The sequence below is a fragment of the Ahaetulla prasina genome, chromosome 8 (assembly GCF_028640845.1).
Source record: "Ahaetulla prasina isolate Xishuangbanna chromosome 8, ASM2864084v1, whole genome shotgun sequence".
NCBI classification, from domain to species: domain Eukaryota; kingdom Metazoa; phylum Chordata; class Lepidosauria; order Squamata; family Colubridae; genus Ahaetulla; species Ahaetulla prasina.
The window spans coordinates 63,738,137-63,758,358 of NC_080546.1; the positions used below are offsets into that span (position 1 = coordinate 63,738,137).

Below are 20,222 nucleotides of genomic sequence, written 5' to 3' on the forward strand. Positions count from 1 at the left end.
TGGCCATTCATAATTTAGGCCATGTTAAGTCTCCTGTAAATTTGCCACCTGGTTGAAGAAGCATATTTATTAGGAAGTCACGCGATGCAAGACACTCACTTCCTAGTTCTACAAAATGCCTGAAAAGGGCCGCTTCTCGGCCCGGAAACACCTCTCTAGGTAAAAGCACTCGCCTTCCTCCACGTGACGGGGAGATTGTTGGGTGTGGTCGGAGCTTGCACCGCCTCCACTAGGAACGCGTGCGCAAAGCAGGCCACCTATGCTCGTCGCTGGAGCGCGGCTGAGGGAGCGAACGTCGCTCTCTATGGGGGAGAGAAGATGGCTCCCTTCCCAGAGGAGGTGGATGTTTTCACCGCCCCGCACTGGCGGATGAAGCAGCTCGTCGGGCTCTACTGTGACAAGGTAGGGAAGGGGCTGAGGGGCGTCGTTGGAACCGCCGCTACCGCCGTGACACACCCCCGCGTCTCGGCCTCAGCCGCCGGAATGGAGGTACTGCGCCTGCGCACAAAAGGGGAGACCCCCCCCCGCGGTTGCGCACTTGGGTTGCTGTGTTGCGCGCGACGTATTTCTCGCTCTTCTTGCTTTTCTGCTTTTAGAGATGATTTTTTTCCCTTTTAATCCAGGAATAAAAATCTATTTTCCTGTGGGGTGAATAACTGACCTAAGGTTTCCCCTCCTTGCCCATCTCTTTGTTGTCGGTGTTTCTCAACTCCAGCAACTGGAAGATGTGAACTTCAGCTCCCTGGCTAGATGATTCTGGGTAGTAGCAACAGCAATATCACTTAGATTTATATACCTCTTCATAGTGCTTTACAGCAATCTCTAAGCGGTTTTACAGAGTCAGCATATTGCCCCCAACAATCTGGCTCCTTATTTTACCCATCTCAGAAGTATGGAAGGCTGAGTCAACCTCATATTGAAGTCCACCCGTCTTCAATTTGCTAAGATTAAGGCAGTCCTTTAAGGAGCTGAAGGTCTAAAGCTACAGCTGCCTGGTGAAGTAGACTGAATCAGATCCAGAGGCACTCTGAAAAGGTTGCCTCCCTCACTTGCCAGTCGCTGCCTTATAAATCTTATGAATGTGAGAGATGTCTCTTTCCAAATCGTTAGTACTGCCATATTTTTTACCAGACTTCAGAATCTTCTTGTTGCTGAGGCTTAAGATAAAGACATATTAATGCATTATTTTATCATACAGACCTGGACTTAGCAGCAGCTGCAGTCAAAACCAGCTCTGAGCCCTGTCTGTGTGAACTTCGGGTGGGACTGGGATAACACAATATTCATTACAATAAAAACAGCAATCATGGTTCATAAACTTAATATAGGAATCTATCTGGTTGAATCAATCTGGTGGTAACTGCTGCTTTTATATTTATATATAAATATATAAATTATATTTATATTTTCCAAATATTTGTTTTAAAAAGGCATGGACATGAAAACTAGTCATTTGAGATCACATGCTGCTGGCATACAAATGTGCAGATTAGACATTTATATTTGCTGTTCCCAACCATAAATTTCTGAGCTAACGAAAGTTTCAGGAGTCTGAAAGACCATCCAGGATAGCAGAAAATTGAACTGGTGGAAAAATATGTGTAATTGAAATGTTGTTTGGCACAAGTATTAGATACAAAACAGGATGATTCAACTGAATATGAATAGGAGTCAAGCATTTAATGGATTTTTTCTCCTAGTCTCTCTTTTGGTGACTTTTTGCTGCAAGTAGTAATGATCTTGATCTAAAAGTTTTTATCATTTTTCAAGACCTTGACTGAGTGCAGAAGTTGGAAGAACAGAACAAGAGCAATCCTCTGAAATCTGTGGCTGTAATTAATACACAGCACATGAAACATGATCACTTGATTATTGTCAATTAAAATCAATTTGCCAACTAGAAATTAGACATTTGGACAGAGATACAAATTTGAAAAATTAAAGAACCAGTTCTTGATCTACAAAGGAGTTTCAGGTTTGAGTGGGAAAAAATCAAAGCACTGTCTTCTGTACAATCTCTATGCAGGTGAAAATAATGCAACTGGAGAAAGACATTTGTATCATAATCAAGTTTGCCTTAATGACTATAGTCTGAGAAAAGTTATATTCTAACGGTTTGTTTTTCTTCAAGGTGATAAAGGATTATTTTGTTTTGCATTTACAGGTTAACTTGGTTAAGCAGATAATACTCAGTTACAATGTATTTTGACAATATTATATTAGCAAGATGTTAGGTGTTTATACCTGCCTTTAAATATAATTGATAGTACTTAGCTATTTACTTCAGAAGAGGTGTGAGTCTACATTTTAATCTGTAATATAAAACAAGGATTACCAGACATTCCACAGCTGTTATGATGATATAGACAGATATTCAGAAGATAGGGGCCTCTGGTGGTTCAACAGACTAATGCAGTCTGTTATTAACAGCAGCTGCTTGCAATTACTGCAGGTTCTAGTCCCACCAGGTCCAAGGTTGACTCAGCCTTCCATCCTTTATAAGGTAGGTAAAATGAGGACCCAGATTGTTCGGGGGGGGCAATAAGTTGACTTTGTAAATATACAAATAGAATGAGACTATTGCCTTACACACTGTAAGCCGCCCTGAGTCTTCGGAGAAGGGCGGGATATAAATGTAAATTAAAAAAAAAATGACTAGCTAGCTTTTTTTGGTTGAAAGAGCAACATTAAAAAAGAAAAAATCCCAAACCCTATATAATATGCTTCAGGAAAGAGAATTATCTGAGTTGCTTATTTATGCCTTTGATCCAAGGAAGAATTCTTTCGCTCTCTTATTGTGCTCTGTGGCTCCTTGCCAAAGCAAAAGGGAAGCCAGGTTCTTTGGAGTGTTGTCTATCGGGTATCACTTTGAGGATGCTTAAAGAGAAATTAAAAATTAAGTTTTGTCCTCTTTTCCATTCCTGGAAAAGAGATCAGGATTCCACTCAAGTCACTGAATTTCTGAATCCAGAAAACTGCTTTGGTTTTCTGCTGGCTCATATCCTGGGACAGGGTCAGTCACAGTGCTTTTCTAGATCTGTTCACCCATAAAAAAAGAAGTTGGCTTACTAAAAGTACCTCTGTAGTTTGCTCAAGATTGTCTTGTGCTATGTATGCAAGGAACCTTGATCATAGGTATGGGTCTGGGATCAGCAGTGTATGCCTCAAAAATCATATTTGTAATAAATTTATAATGAGGAAAAACCTGATCAAGGTGGAGAAATATAAAGAACTACAAAAGTTCTGAGCTTTCAGAAGTTTATATTTTTTAAAGAAGAGTGTTATTGAATTTCACACTTAAATTCTGTTTAAGTTTGTTGAATTGAGCTCTACCTAGTTTGAAAGAGTGTGTACAGGTAGAATCGCATGTGTAAGTACTTGAATGAGCAGTTTTAGCATAAATAAAACTGATATTACTGATGGAGTTGAATATAACTCACCATTATCAAAACATAAATGTAGAATGTGGAGGCACAGTGTGTGCCAGTCCTTTAAATATTAATCACTTAAAGATTACTTATGTCACTACATTCCTTCTGAAAAAAGTTTCTTTTTTGTTCTGCAATGCAAAGCCCCCCTGCTTTGCGATCTTATGCAGGAGGGATCCGCGGACCTTATGGGCATTATGGAGACCTGGTTGGGCACAGAAGGGGGAACTCCCCTTGTCGAAATGTGCCCACCGGGTTTCCGAGCATTCCATCAACTGAGGGCCCAAGGTAGGGGTGGGGGGGGGTAGCGGTTGTGATTAAGGAAAGTCTAGAACCGAGGGAGACCACTGTACCTCAGATAGCCGGTTGTGAATCCCTCTTTGTGAAATGGGGTCATAGGGTTGATGACGTACCTGGCTCCTTGCTGCGTGACTACAGCCCTGCCCGAGCTGCTGGAGGTGCTTGCCGGGGTGGTGGTGGAGACCCTCAGACTTATAGTCATGGGGGACTTTAACTTACCATCAACCGGCTTGTCATCAACGGCGGCTCGGGAGTTCATGGCCTCCATGACGGCCCTGGACCTGACACAAATAGTTGATGGCCCTACTCACATTGGGGGAGGCACACTGGATCTGATTTTTATCTCTGGACAGTGGTTAAATGATCTGGATTTAGGAGATTTAATTACCGAGCCATTGTCATGGTCAGATCATTTTCTCCTTCGTCTAGACTTTCGGACCACCGCTCAACACCGCAGGGAGATGGGACCAACAAGCTGGTTCCGTCCCAGGCGCCTGATGGACCCAGAGAGGTTCCTGATGGAGCTTGGGCCACTTCCTGAGGATCTGGCCCACGGCACGGCTGAGGAGTTAGTTGCGGCCTGGGAACGGGCCGCGACTGGTGCTTTAGATCGTGTCGCGCCTTTGCGGCCTCTGACCCGGCGTCGGCCTCAATCAGCTCCTTGGTTCTCCGAGGGGCTGAGGGAGATGAAACGCCGGAGAAGATGCCTAGAGAGTGCCTGGAGATCCAGCCGTTCCGAGGCTGACCGAACACTAGTTAGGTCCAATAGTAGGACTTACCTAGTGGCACTGAGGGAAGCGAAGCGTTCTTATGTTTCCTCCCTCATTGCGTCGGCAGATAACCGCCCGGCGGCCCTGTTTTGGGTGACCCGCTCCCTCCTTTATCAGGGCTGTGCCGAGGAGTTTAGTGGTTATCTATACGATAAAATCGTTTAGCTTCGGGACGGATTGGATCAACAGTGGGTAGATCCAGGTGAGGGGCTGGAGACACGTCTTGTTGAGATTATTTGGGATGGATTTGACCCTGTGACTCCCGAGGACATGGACAGGTTGTTGGGGTGGTTGAATGCCACCACATGTTTATTGGACCCGTGCCCCTCCTGGTTGGTGTTGGCCACACAGGAGGTGACACGAGGCTGGCTCCAGGGGATTATAAATGCTTCTTTGATGGAGGGGGTTTTCCCCGCCGCCTTGAAAGATGCGGTGGTGAGGCCCCTCCTCAAGAAGCCCTCCCTGGACCCGGCTGTTTTAGAAAATTATCGTCCTGTCTCCAACCTTCACTTTGTGGCGAAGGTTGTTGAGAGTGTGGTGGCATGTCAATTACCCCAATACCTGGATGAATCTGTCTATCTAGACCTGTTCCAGTCTGGCTTCCGACCCGGGTACAGCACGGAGACGGCTTTGGTCGCGCTGGTTGATGATCTCTGGAGGGCCAGGAACAGGGGTTGCTCCTCTGCCCTGGTCCTATTAGACCTCTCGGCGGCTTTTGATACCATCGACCATGGTATCCTGCTGCACCGGTTAGGGGGTTTGGGAGTGGGAGGCACCGTTTATCGGTGGTTCTCCTCCTATCTCTCTGACCGGTCGCAGACGGTGTTGGCAGGAGGGCAGAGATCGACCGCGAGGCCCCTCACATGTGGGGTGCCGCAGGGGTCGATTCTCTCGCCTCTCCTGTTCAACATCTATATGAAGCTGCTGGGTGAGATCATCAATGGCTTTGGGGTGAGGTACCAACTGTACGCTGATGATACGCAGCTGTACTTTTCCACCCCAGGCCATCCCAACGAAGCCATCGAAGTGCTGTCCCGGTGTCTGGAAGCTGTACGGGTCTGGATGGGGAGAAACAGGCTCAAACTCAATCCCTCCAAGACGGAGTGGCTGTGGATGCCGGCACCCCGGTACAGTCAGCTGCAGCCGCGGCTGACTGTTGGGGGCGAATCATTGGCCCCAGTGGAAAGGGTGCGCAACTTGGGCGTCCTCCTGGATGGACGGTTGTCTTTTGAAGATCATTTGACGGCCGTCGCCAGGAGGGCTTTTTACCAGGTTCGCCTGGTTCGCCAGTTGCGCCCCTTCCTTGACGGGGATGCCTTATGCACGGTCACTCATGCTCTGGTTACCTCTTGCTTGGACTACTGTAATGCTCTCTACATGGGGCTCCCCTTGAAGAGTACCCGGAGGCTCCAGGTAGTTCAGAATGCAGCTGCGCGGGTGATAGTGGGAGCCACATGTTGCTCCCATGTAACACCACTCCTGCGCAGTCTGCACTGGCTACCTGTGGTCTTTCGGATGCACTTCAAGGTGTTGGTGACTACCTTTAAAGCGCTCCGTGGCTTAGGGCCAGGGTACTTACGGGACCGCCTGCTGTTACCGAATACCTCCCACCGACCTGTACGCTCGCACAGAGAGGGACTCCTTAGGGTGCCGTCCACCAAGCAATGTCGGCTGGCGGCCCCCAGGGGGAGGGCTTTCTCTGTGGGGGCTCCCACCCTTTGGAACGAACTTCCCCCTCGACTTCGGCAACTGCCGGACCTTCGGACTTTCCGCCGCGAGCTGAAGACCTATTTGTTTGTTCGCGCAGGACTGGCATAGGATTTTTTAATGGGATTTTAATTAGTTTTAATATTTTAACATTTTATATTTTATGGGTTTTTATTCTAAATGTTTTAATTCGGCCATTTGTGTAATAAGTTTTTTAAGTATGGTTTTACATGTATATTGCTGTTGTTTTTTACTATTGCTGTAAACCGCCCTGAGTCCTTCGGGAGAAGGGCGGTATAAAAATTTTATTATTATTATTATTATTATTATTATTATTATTATTATTATTATTATTAATAATAATAATAATAATAATAATAATAATAATAATAATAATAATAATAATAATAATAATAATAATAATAATAATAATAATAATAATAATTACTATGAAAATACCTAATAATAAGAAAAACAATGTGTACACAGATTTAACTTTCTGGTCTGTCCATATTCCAAAAATGAGGGTTTGGTGATTTGTTCCATTTGTTAGGTTTTGTAAAACATTTGACAGGACTATTTCACAAAGCATATTGGGTGGATAACACATCATTCCCTGAAGTATTAAAGTAGCCAAGTCCTCTGGAACAATTGGAACAGCAGTTTATCGATTGTGGGAGTAAGGAAAACCCAATTTATTTCACTGACAGTTCCAGTGAAAGAAGTGTTGGGGAATATTGATCTTCAAGCTAAACAGGAAATTTAACTTTTGCTTCTCAAGAAGCTGTATTAGACTAAATATGGGTGCAAATAAAACACTCAAATTTGGAAGATTGTATTGTTTTTGCTAGTAGAATTGTTGACAAGGTACTGCTAGCTAAAACAATTGCTTTGGAATTGCATTGTTTCTACATTCTTAGGATTCTTCGGAACATTAACTTAATATGGTACATCAAGCTGAGTGCCATTACACCAGCTAAAAAAATTGACCAAATGGATAGGTATTTTTTAAAAGTGTGTTGTTTACCATAGTGAAATTTATGTAAACTTCAATGTCTCCAGAGAGCACTACAATGGATTGGAGTGAATCTAGCAGCTATATTCCTTCAAACAAACTTGAAAAGAAAATTGTTTTAAAAGTTCTATAAAAATAAGGTACATAATTGATCAAACTGCAGTTACTCATGATGGAACTCTGAGTATGTCTGCAAAATTGTAAACTTGATAATTAGGTACATCTAAAAATGTCTTCTCAGAAAACATGGAAATAATGTAACCTTTTTCATGTTCGAACTTTATTTTTAAGTCATAAATTATACTTACTGCATATAATTACTGGCTGAATAAGATCTTTCAAATGAAAGATTAAGTATTTCAAATGAAAAGTCAGCAGTCCTAGTTAAGAGGACTGTTAATCATAATATCTAGACTGAAAAAATGTTTTAAAATGCTTGTTTATGACCATGAAATACTGTTTTCATTTTTTTCATTTTTAGTGTTTCCTGAATGTTATGCTTTTTAGCTATCATGAATGCAAAAATGTTTTTTTTTTTTTTTTATTCAAAAAGTTTTACAAAAAATTTTTTTTCCCCCCTTTCCCCCCTCCTCCCCCTCCTTCGCAACCCCTCCCCGACTTCCCGGAACGAGCACAAGGTATAGTTAAAATAAAACAAACATATGCTAAAAATTTCATCCCAACTTAATTGTACCCTACAATCATCAATTCCTAACTTCCCCAAAAGCAATCAAAATAATACATCATAATCATTCAAAAACAGTCTGATAACTCTTAGTCTGATATCTACGTTGAATATAGTCAATCCATTTTTTCCATTCCTTTAAGTATCTTTCTTGCGTATTGTCTTTCAAAAAGGCTGATATCTTCGCCATCTCAGCCAAATTGGCAACTTTCAATATCCATTCTTCTATTGTTGGTACTTCTTTTTTCTTCCAATATTGTCCTATTAGTAATCTTGCTGCAGTTATTAGATTTAAAATCAATTTAGTCTCAATTACTGTACAATCCGTAATAATTCCCAACAAAAAAAATTGCGGCAGGAACTTTATCTTCTTTTTCAGAACATTTTGTAAAATCCACAATGCAAAAATGTTGACGTATACGTCTGTGGAGATTCTCAGTCATCCAGGTCATAGTTATCTCAAAGGTGCTTTTTAAAAAGGCAACTGAACTGTTTTTTTCCTTGAGGAAGAAGAAGAAAACATTTTCCTTAAGAAGCTTAATCAGTTCTGATGATGGTGTGTGTGTGGAAGGATAGGTACTGATATTTGACACTGGCTAGTGGGGAGATGGAAGGATAGGTTCTGATAGGATCATGGGGGGAGGGAATGGAAGAATATTTCTTTGCTGTCATTTGGTCGTTAGCACTCTGAGAACTGTTGAGGCCACTTGGGAGTTATCTATGCCAAATGGCCTCAACATTTCTCAGACAGTGCTAACAACCAGATGACTGCAAAGGAATACAATTCTTCTATCCTTCTCATCCTGTTAGAACCTATCCTTTCACCCCCACCATCCAGTCTTAATTGTCAGTACCTATCCTTCCATTCCTCTGCCATCAGAACTGATGAAACTTCTTGGATGAGAAGTGGAATGTTTTCTTCTTCCTTAAGGAAAAAACAGTCCAGTTGTCTTTTGACTTTATATGAATTAAAATTATAAATGTTATTGGTTAGATCTGATTTTTTCCCCAGTATATAACATTTAACATTTAACAATAATACCTACAATAATTTTAAGCAGAGCTGGATAAAAGTACAGAAGTTCAAATTTAGTTAGGAATTTATAATTGGCTAATACCTTCTTAGAATTAGTTTTTTAAAAATTAATTCAAAGAAAACATAAATGTCTAATGTGCAAATCTTCTTTTTTTTCCAGCTTTCTAAGACAAATTTCTCCAACAACAATGATTTCCGAGCTCTCCTCCAATCATTATATGCTACATTTAAAGAGTTTAAAATGCATGAACAGATTGAAAATGAATACATCATTGGTTTACTTCAGCAACGTAGTCAAACTGTATATAATGTACATTCAGACAATAAGTTGTCAGAGATGCTTAGTCTCTTTGAAAAAGGCTTGAAAAATGTAAAGGTGAGTTTGATTTTTGGCAACGGTAAAATCAATTGAAGAATAGTTCTTAGAAAGCAATATCAATACTGCATGTAAATGATTAATTATAAAAACGGAGACTATCATTTTCGTTGATTGATATGATTTTGTGAAGGAAACATGGGTTTTTTTGCTGGTGTAATATACTCAGAAGAGAAAATGTATTTAACATATAACTTTTATCCAAAAATTTATTTTGAAATTTTCCTTTGATTTCTAAATTTGGTGAATGTGCTCCTTGCTCATCTAGTTAAGCCACACAAAATGTGTAAAAAAAGCCCTTTTGTTAGAGGTTGTGTTCACTTCGATAGCAAACATATCTTTAAAGAAGCAAATGTCATAGTGCTTTCCACTGTAATCCCAATTTTGTATAGCTGATAGATTAAAATTGAAAAAGCCATTGCATTGCTAAATATTTGAAACCCAACTTCAGTATTTTTTTATTTTTGTCTTAAAATGTTTATGTCTAATACTTCAAATGTAATGTATTATTGATTTAATAAGTAGATCAAACATTTATAACAAGTGGCATATAAAGTTCTATGATGAATTTGAAAACTAATTTTCAGAATGAATATGAGCAGCTCAACTATGCGAAACAGCTAAAGGAACAATTGGAAGCTTTTACCAGAGATTTCCTTCCTCACATGAAAGAGGAAGAGGAGGTGAGTGGTTTGATTAAATGTTTTGAGAAATGTTTTATTTATTTTTAATGTTTGGAATAAATAGTGTGTTTTTATCATTATTTTTATAAAAAGAAAGATTTTGCCTTATGTGTTAAAAGAAAATGCTACTTCATGATTTCTGCCCTTTCATTGAATGTACTCACTAAACTGAGAAGGTAAATTCAGCTGAAAAAATCCTGGGGTTTCATTCCATCCTCCAGCCCTGTCCTTAGCCTCTAGGATTTTACAGTGTGAAATGTTTCAAACTCCTTGTGTTTCTTCTCAGTCTCTTCTGTGACATTTGAAACTATCTTGATCATTGGATTTGTCATTTGAATTAAGAAAATCTTCACAGTGACACAGAGAGAGAGCTTAAACTATTTGTGTACATAAGCAAATCCATTGTTCTCCTTGTAAATGAGAGCAAAATAGGTCCCACCAATTTGTGAAATATTAATATGAAGCACACCCAAATAAACTTTTTAATTCTTTTAATTAAATTAAAGGATAATTCTTTTTGTTAAGTCTTCAGTGCTAATTAAATTTTACACCTGATATGGCTAAAAGTCTTTTCATGTAAAAACTAGATTCAAAATATATTTTAGAGTTATCAAGAACACATATTACAAATGGAAATTCTGTAAAACCAAGCAGCCCTTAGATGTTTGTTTCTTGTACCCTGGCAGGATTTAAAAATATTCTAATAATAAAGGCTAAATCGTAAACAGTATTGCAATCCAAGTTGGAATCTATACTAGCAGATCCTGTTAAGCAAAAGAACAGCTCACATCTATTATTTTCTTTTCCCCATCTTACTCTGGGTACTCTACTGATTACTGCTAGTATATTTGTGCTGTTACACTGAGTTTAAATAAGGCAATATATATGTTTGCCGTACTTCCCATTTTCATTGGACTGCCTTATATCTTTGTGACAGAACTGTAGATAAACATTTGATTTATTCATTTGCTGTGTTGCTCCTTAAAACTGCTATATCTTCCAAGCTTGGCTTCAAAAAATTAAAAGTGGTCAATGTTTATTTTAACTACAGGTAGTCCTCGACTTAGGACACAATTGAGCCCAAAATTTCTATTGCTAAACAAGACAATTGTTAAATGAGTTTTGCCCCATTTTACAACCTTTCTTGCCACAGTTAAGTGAATCATTGCTATTATTAAGTTAGTAACATGGTTGCAAAATGACGTCCCCATTAACTTTGCTTGTTAGAAGGTCGCAAGAGGTGATCACATGATCCTGGAAACTGCAACTATCATAAATATGAACCAAGCAACAGTTGCCAAGCATCTGAATTTTGATAATGGGGGTGCCGCAGTGATTGTAAATGTGAAAAAGAATAACATTTAATATTTTAAAAAAGATTAGAACATACTTTAAATGGATTTTTAATATCTCTTCAAATACTAAGTCTGCAAAACTCTGTACCTTATTGGGTACAGTCTCTCTCTGTCTCTCTCTCTGTTTATATGATATGTTTCTCATGGTAGTATAAATAAGAAAGTATATTATTTTTAAAACACTTGCCCTTTGGCAGGTTTCTCTTTTAAAGAATTAGATGAAACATTGTTTCTACATGAAAATGTGCTGAATTGTCAAGGTAAATTATTGTTTTTAATAAACATTTTTTCTATCTTGTTACTATTCATGTTGATATGTATAGTTTTTCCATTTTTACATGTTTATTTGTCAAATATGTTTTCATTTGAAGTCATCTTTGATCATTAGATTTGGATCTTGCGGAGCAAGCACAATTCTTGAATTCATCATTGATTTTTTTAAATGTAAAGAATATTTGTTTATAATTCACCAAAAGCCCATAACTTTCCAGAGATAAGAAAAAATGTAGTATAGAATGTAAGTTAGAATTGATGTTAAAATAGTGATCATAGTTATCCCTTAGGTTTTCCAACCAATGTTGATGGAATATTTTACCTATGAAGAACTGAAGGACATAAAAAAGAAAGTAATTGCACAACACTGCTCACAGAAGGAAACTGGAGCAGAAATACGTAGAGGGATTAGTTTGTTGAATCAAGCAGAAGAACTCCAGAAAGCTTTTAAATATTCTGTGGATGAAAAAGCAGAACATGGTAAGCCCTTATATTGAAAGTTAGCTGTGAATGAGTAGCTGGATGCATAATTCCAAAAACAGCCTTTTTAACACAACACCCCCCCCGCAGCTGTCAACAGCATTCTCTTTGCCACAGTTCTAGAAGTGCCTCTTTAGAGCTGAATTCTGCTAAGATTGACCAACTTGTCAAGTGCCTGTACAGTGTCTTCTGTTTTTTAGAAATCGAAGAACCAGAACAAGCCACCAACATTGTTCATCTGCCTTCTGAGGTGATGCTGACTATTTTTAGCTATCTTAGCCCTCAAGAATTATGCCGATGTAGTCAAGTCAGCACCAAATGGTCACAGATAGCGAAAACAGGATTTCTCTGGAAACACCTTTATCCTGTGCACTGGGCTAGAGGTAAGAGCCTGCACTCTTAATCTTTTTTAGCAGCCCTATTATTCCTAGTAATTTGTAGTTATTTTAAACTTGATAAAAATATCAGTGACTAAGCATTATTATGTTGTACAGATAGTCCTTGATTAATAACTAGTTTAGTCACCAAACATATAGCAGCGCTGATAAACTAGATTTATACTTACTTACTTTGAGCCAATGGTGAAATCCTCCAAGGCCTGCCACCAGTTTGTTATGCGTGCATGCGTAGTACCCACCATGTGCACCACATGCGCTATTGCGCAACACAGAAAAAGCCTTTTGAAGGTACAGTGGGGGACAGCTGTGCCACTTGATTTAGATTCACTAGAAAGCAGGATTTAATATAAATCGCTCAGCACAGCTGATCATTGGTTCAGAAGAACCAGTAGCATTTTTTTACTACCGGTTTGCCTGAACCAGTGCAAACCAGTAGCATTTCACCCTGCCTTGAGCCTAAAGTTATCACTGCGTATGCATAGTCATGTGATTGTGATTGCCTGGCCATCAGCATGCATTTATGATGGTTGCAGCATCCTACAGTCACAAGATCATATTTGCAACCATCACAGCTAGCTTCTGGCAAGCAAAGTCAATAGAGAAGCCAGCAGAAAGTCACAAATCATGGTCACATGACATCATTCTTCATAACTGAGTAATTTGCTTAATGGCTGCAGCAGAACTGTTGTAAGTCATGCTTGGTCACATGATGCACTGAATGACGATGTTGCATAGCTGCAGTTGCCAGTTTCAACTGCAGTTAATTGAGGACTGCCTGTATTTCCTTTGTGTATCTCATTATTTAATTTTATCCAGTTCATCTAAATCAGGGGTGTTAAACTCAATTTAAGTGAGAGTTGGATTAGCACTATGGTCACCCTCAAAGGTCCAGTGAGCATGGCTGGGTGGTCATGTGAAAGTGGACATAACCAACGCGACCTGGCTCACTTGATGTCGCTCACATCAAGGCAGTGGTGGGATTCAATTTTTTTAACAACTGGTTCTGTGGGCGTGGCTTATTTTGGAGTGTGGCTAGCTGGTCATGTGACCAGGTGGGTGTGGCTGGCTGGTCATGTGACCGGGTGGCCATGGCTATGGGCATAGAAACTACTCAGAGGGCTAAAAAAAGTCATTTCTGACCAGTCCTCGCACTTTTGACCAGTCCTTGCATTTTGACCGGTCCTCGCACTTATGACCATCCTCACATTAATGCCCATTGCAGCATTTTTAGCAACCATGTCACTCATTTCACAACTGCTTCTCTTCACCACAGTTACAAGATAGGGCGTAAAATGTAAAATGTGAGGACAGTCGTAGGTGTGAGGACCGGTCAAAAGTGTGAGGACAGGTCAAAAATAACTTTTTCAGCCCTCTGAGTAGTCCCTATGCACAAAATGCTGCAAACAGGCATAAATGATGACCGGTCATAAGTGTGAGGACTGGTCAAAAGTGGGAGAACCTGTCAGAAATCAGTTTTTTCAGCCCTCTGGGTAGTCCTTATGTGCAAGGGACTACTCAGAGGGCTGAAAAAGTTATTTTTGACCTGTCCTTGCACTTTTAACCGGTCCTCGCACTTACGACTGTCCTCACATTTTACGTTTTGCACCCTATCTTGTAACCGTAGTGAAGAGAAGCAGTTGTGAAATGAATGACATGGTTAAGAATGCTGCAACAGGCATAAATGTGAAGGTGGTCATAAATGCGAGGTCTGTTCAAAGGTGTCAGAACCTATCAGAAGTCACTTTTTTCAGCCCTCTCAGTAGTCCCTGTGCACATAGGGACTACCCAGAGGACTGAAAAAAGTGATTTCTGACAGGTTCTCACACTTTTGACCAGTCCTCACACTTATGACCGGTCATCATTTATGCCTGTTGCAGCATTTTTAATAGCCATGTCACTCATGTCACAACTGCGGTGCTTCATGTGACCAGGTGGGCGTGGCCAGGTGGTCATGTAACATAGCTTCTTTGCCCTAATGACAGTTTGCTGCAATGTTCGTAAGTGTGAAAAACGGTCATAAGTCACTTTTTCAGTGCCACGCTTGTTAAACCAATTACCAGAACAAATCCATTCTCCCTCCCTCTTTCTCTCCATCTTTCTCGCCCCCTTTCTCTCCTTCATCTTTCTCCCCCCTCTTTCTCTCAATCTTTCTCTCCTTAATCTCTCCTTCTCTCTCCTTCTCTTTCTATCCATCTTTCTCCCCCCCTTTCTCTCCTTCATCTTTCTCCCCCTTCTATCCTTCATCTCTCTTTCTCTCCTTCATCATTTTCTGCCCCCCTCTTTCTCTCCATCACTCTTTCTCCAAATGGGGTAGGGTAGGCTGGCCCTGCCCTGGTATTCTAACGTTTCTTGCCTGAGAATTTCCTGTATATGAATCCTGTTGTGGAATCTCATAAAATGACACTGTTTTCCCAATCAAGCAGTTATGTACGATTTTTTTATTTAAAATGCATCACAGTAATTGTCAATTACACCTGCCCAGAGAGTCATCTCAGTTCTTCCACAATTGGGATAGAGTTATCATACTGATTTGTGCTTTGTTGTCTTTGCAGTAATTGGTAAATTAGCCATTAACTCTTGGGTATAAAAACATATCTCAGAGTTATGGCTGCATTATAACCAAAAGAAATTTATGCTGCTCCTGAAAAAAATTCTCTTTAAAATTGGAGGGCGAGAGGTTGCATGTCCCACCTTACATTTGCTGGCAATATGGTAATTCTATTCTTTGTTTTGGGGGAAAAGATTGTCTTCAAGGTTTTTTTCTTTTCATTTAGCCATGGTATGAATGGGAATTGGAAAAGAGCAGTATATTTTTGATGCATACTTAAAATAGTTGAGCACATGAACTCAAAATTAGGAGTGCACTATAGGCGTTTTGAGAATGAGCTGTGTCAACTTTGACACAGAAAGGATGGCACTATGAGCAATTTTATTCAGCTCAATGTGATAGAAAAATAGAAATATGGGTGGATGGATGGATGGATGGATGGATGGATGGATGGATGGCTAGATAGATAGATAGATATTATCAATACGATGCCCAGTGATATTTTGGATAAAGCTCAACAAGGTGTCCATTTATTTAGGATATATATTCCAGAGGCTGGTTTGATTTCTGTATCCAGGGGCTATATTAATAAACCAGGATCCAAAGTCTGCAAGGTCTGTTGGCAGGCCTTCTGTCTTGCAGCCCCTTTGTTGCAACTTTAGATGCTAGTTTATTAGTACAGCCATCGTATTAAGTGAAAGAGCCAGTGAGAACAAGGCTAAAACATTCAATCTTTTGCAGGGTGCTGGATTTTGGGCAGAAGGTGAAAAAATAGCTGTAGGGAGTCAAGTGTCGGCTGAATAGAACTATCCAGCGAGGTGCTTCAATGGGCTGGTCAGCAAGACGCTTAGATGCAGGCAGGCTTCGGCCAGCAGCCGCCTGGCGCTCAGATCGGGAGGGTAGAGCTGCATAGATCGGGGGGGCAGCTGCCCACCCCCCGATCTATGCAGCTCTGCCCTCGATCGAGTGCCAGGCGGCTGCTGGCAGCCTGCCTGCATCAAGCGTCTCGCCACCAGCCCATTGAAGCACCTCGCTGGCCAGCGAGGCGGCTTGGATGCAGGCAGGCCGCCAGCAGCTGCCTGGCACTCGATCGGGAGGGTAGAGCTGCATAGATCGGGGGGTGGGCAGCTGCCCCCCCGATCTATGCAGCTCTGCCCTCCCGATCGGAGATCGCTGGTTAGAGAGATGCTTGTATGCATGCAGGCTTTGGCCGGCAGCCGCATGGCGCTCGAATCGGGAAGGCAGAGGTGCATAGATCGGGGGGGCAGCTGCCCACCCCAATCTATGCACCTCTGCCTCCCGATCGAGTGCCAGGCGGCTGCTGGCAGCCTGCCTGCATCAAGCGTCTCGCCACCAGCCATTGAAGCACCTCGCTGGCCAGCGAGGCGGCTTGATGCAGGCAGGCCGGCCAGCAGCCGCCTGGCACTCAATCAGGAGGCAGAGCTGCATAGATCGGGGGGTGGGCAGCTGCCCCCCCCAATCTATGCACCTCTGCCTTCCCGATTCGAGCGCCACGCGGCTGCCGGGCAAAGCCTGCATGCATACAAGCATCTCTCTAGCCAGCGATTAAAACGCCTCACTGGCCATGTGGCCAGCGAGGCGCTTTAATCACTGGCTGAGAGACACTTGGATGGAGGCCTGCTTCGTTCGGTGCCCTCGCTGTGCACCGGATCCAAGCGCCACGCGGCCATGGACAGACACCGGTAAGTAATGGTGGGGAGGGGAGGGGCAAGAGGCAGAGCGGACTGCCAATTTAACAAACGGTTCGGCCGAACCGTCTAGAACCGGCAGAATCCCACCACTGCATCAAGGGGTAGCTGTGATGGGCCAGATAAGGCTGAGAGGGGTGATCCAGGGTGAGCATTAAATCCTGGGGAGAGGCCCAGTTGAGCATCGGTGTGGCATGCAGTTGGGGAAGGTGCTGATGGGGGGGGGGTGTCAAATGGTGCTGGGGCATGGGAGAACAGCTGAACTGCCTGTTCGATTTTAGGGAGAGGTCAAAATGGGCAGGCAGTCCCTGCCCACTTCTTCCTGCCCATTGCCCTCTGCCCATTGCCCTTGGTGGCTTCCAATTTTCACACACCCTCCTTGTTGCAGTTCATGTTCATTCAACCCCCATGCACCCTTCTTAGCTGTGCACAAGCGCCAATGCCCTGCAGTTCGTGCAGTACTATAAATGCAAGTTCACACGAGATCAGTAGTGTGAGATGTTGCACTACTGATCTTGCACTACAGTAGTTTAGGCCTCTGTTCTCTGCGAACTAAGGCTTGTACTAGAAGAACTTTTGCAAGACAATGAGGTTTTGGGGCAGTGAAATTGTCTTGCTTGAAGCCTCCAATTGGCTTGAAAATGCCTTTCGCAAAGGGGTGGGTTCTAATTTTTTTTACTACCGGTTCTGTGGGTGTGGCTTATTTTGTGGGCGTGGCTTGATGGTCATGTGACACTGGGTGTGGTTTGGCAGTCATGTGACTGGGTGGGCATGGCCAATAACAATAAATAATAAAAATAATAAACAAAGTATACAAAACAATAAGAGGTACCAAAAACCAACTTTCACACTTTACACCCACGTAACACAACACAACTGACTCACACACAATGTAAAAGCTGCTGCACTTCACCCAAAATGGCCCCTGCAATAAGTAGGAACCTCACACAGCCAGAAAAAGATCAAAAATCAACTTTCATACTTTACACACAGACACAACACAACACAACGGACTCACACACAATATAAAAGCAGCTGCACTTCACCCAAAATAGCCCCTGCAACAAGCAGGAACCTCACACCGCCACAAAAAATTCAAAAACCAACTTTCATACTTTATACACACACACAATACAACTGACACACACAATGTAAAAGTAGCTGTACCTCACCCAAAATGGTCCCTGCAAGAAGCAGGAACTTCACACAGCCACAAAAAGCTCAAAAACCAACTTTCACACTTTATACACACACAACACAACACAACACAACTGACTCACACACAATGTAAAAGCAGCTGCACTTCACCCAAAATGGCCCCTGCAACAAGCAGGAACTTAACACAGCCACAAAAAGCTCAAAAACCAACTTTCACACTTTACATACACACACACCACAACTGACACACACAATATAAAAGCAGCTGCACTTCAGCCAAAATGGCCCCTACAACAAGCAGGAACCTCACACCGCCACAAAAAACTCAAAAACCAACTTTCGTACTTTACACACACACAACACAACACAACTGACTCACACACATTGTAAAAGCAGCTGCACTTTAAAATAGCCCCTGCAACAAGCAGAAACTTCACACAGCCACAAAAAGCTCAAAAACCAACTTTCACACTTTACACACGCACAACACAACACAATACAACTGATTCTCTCTCTCACACACATACAAAATGCCACATACAGCTTTGTGAGATTTTGTGTGTTTGTGTAGTTAGAGTGAAACACTACACAAACACCAAATGGTTTGTGGACTTCAACTTCCAGAGTTCCTCAGCCAGGAAAGCTGGCTGAGGAACTTTGGGAATTGAAGTCCACAAGCCTTAAAGTTACTAAGGTTTAAGACCCCTGTTTTAGATAAAAGCAGCTAAATTTAAAACTTCCTTAACTTTTAATTGCTGTCTAAAAACCCAACTCCTTAAAAAAAAACCAATTAACTATTTTTTAATAGTTTACTTACCCAATTGAGGCAGGCAGATTGAGTTGCTCACCGAGGAGATGGACTGCAGGCAGGCAGATTCAGTTGCTAGCTGATGCAACTGATTAAAGAAGCCTTTGTGAGCCTGAAAGGAGCAGTAATTAGGTAAGTGGGGGAGAGGACAATTGGGTGGGCATGGGTGGGGACTGTTGTAAGAGGTTGTAAAAAAGTGATTTTAAAAGCCTGTGATGATCAGGAAACTCATCTGGGATCTCCAGAAGAAAAAAAGATTTTAAAAGGGTCCTCTGACGATCCCAGCTGAAGTTGCCTGATGCAGCCCAGAACCTCTTAAAAGGATTTTTTCTACAAGCTCTTTGACTGAAGAGCTTGTAGAAAACATGTTTTTTAAAGGTTCTGGTGATCAACGACAGTCCAAATCACTCTATTCCCCCCGCTTCAGGGAGCTCGACTATGAAATCCATAGCAATCTCCTCCCAGGGCTTTGTAGGTTCAGCCACAGACTGGAGGAGCCCTGGAGCTTTCCCTGGTCTGGACTTCATGGTGGTGCATGTGGCGCAGCTTTTAACATAGTCCTCTATATTGGCTTTCATTCCTGACCACTAGGATTGTCTTCTAGCTAAATGGAGGGTCTTTAAAAATCCAAAGTGGCCTCCTAGTTGAGAAGTGTGATGACGCAGATGACGCAGAACTGGAAACTGCCCAGGGGACAGTTGAAAGCAGTTTTCCATTCGTCGTCTTCTCATATGCAGACCCGGTAGTAGGCTTCCCTTAGATCTAACTTGGTGAAAATCTTGCCTCTCGCAAGGTGGTTCAGCAAATTCTTCATTAATGGTAAGGGGTAGGTGTTTTGTATGCAAATGCAATTGATGTTCTGAAAATCAATGCATAATCTCAAAATGCCATCTTTTTTCTCTTTAAACAAAATGGGGGCGGCCACTCTGGATTTTGCAGGCTCGATGAACCCTCTGGCTAAGTTGGTGTCGATGTGTTGTGATCCAGACCTGAGTAGGTAGCAACAAACGCAGTCCTTAAGAAAAATACACTTTATTTGAACAGCTGGGAATTAGTTCATTCCCAGCGTCGTGTAACTCGAAATAAAACAAAGGCTTCACCAACAAACAAACATTCTTCGGTTATCACAAACCTGAGTTCAGTTTGGATAACTGCCAAGGTCCTTTCTGATAAATGTCCAGAGCAGAGAACAGAGCAAAGCGCGCAGCTGCAACTTTGCTTTCCGGCAAACTGAGACACTGGCGCTGGTCTTCTTTTAAACCTTATGGGAGGGGCCAATCATCTCTTGGCCTTACTCCCGAGGTGACCTCTCTGCTTGAGCTGCTCTTGCCTCTTGGCAGCTCTTCTCATAAGGGCATTAGGAACAGGCTCATCGCAGTCCGATTCCATTGACAGCTGCGCAGGCTGCTGATGGATTACGACACAGTGTACCTCCTCAACTCCGTCATTTCAGCAGGCGTCATGAACAACATCCTGGGTTTTGGTAATTTAGC

At 42.0% G+C, this 20,222-nt stretch overlaps 1 protein-coding gene across 3 annotated transcripts in view; it reads left to right on the forward strand.

Moving 5' to 3' along the window:
- The first annotated feature begins 234 nt into the window (after positions 1–234).
- The window catches only part of FBXL5 (F-box and leucine rich repeat protein 5), a 46,133-nt gene continuing 26,145 nt past the window's right edge, over positions 235–20,222 (forward strand). The window contains exons 1-5 of one of the 3 annotated variants that reach the window (XM_058192311.1): positions 235–489; positions 9,102–9,317; positions 9,905–10,000; positions 11,919–12,108; positions 12,309–12,491. In XM_058192311.1, the coding sequence (XP_058048294.1) occupies positions 319–489; positions 9,102–9,317; positions 9,905–10,000; positions 11,919–12,108; positions 12,309–12,491 (856 nt within the window). In that variant the 5' untranslated portion in view covers positions 235–318. The remainder of the gene's footprint in view (positions 490–9,101; positions 9,318–9,904; positions 10,001–11,918; positions 12,109–12,308; positions 12,492–20,222) is intronic. The other 2 variants (XM_058192312.1, XM_058192313.1) reach the window with 2 other exon arrangements.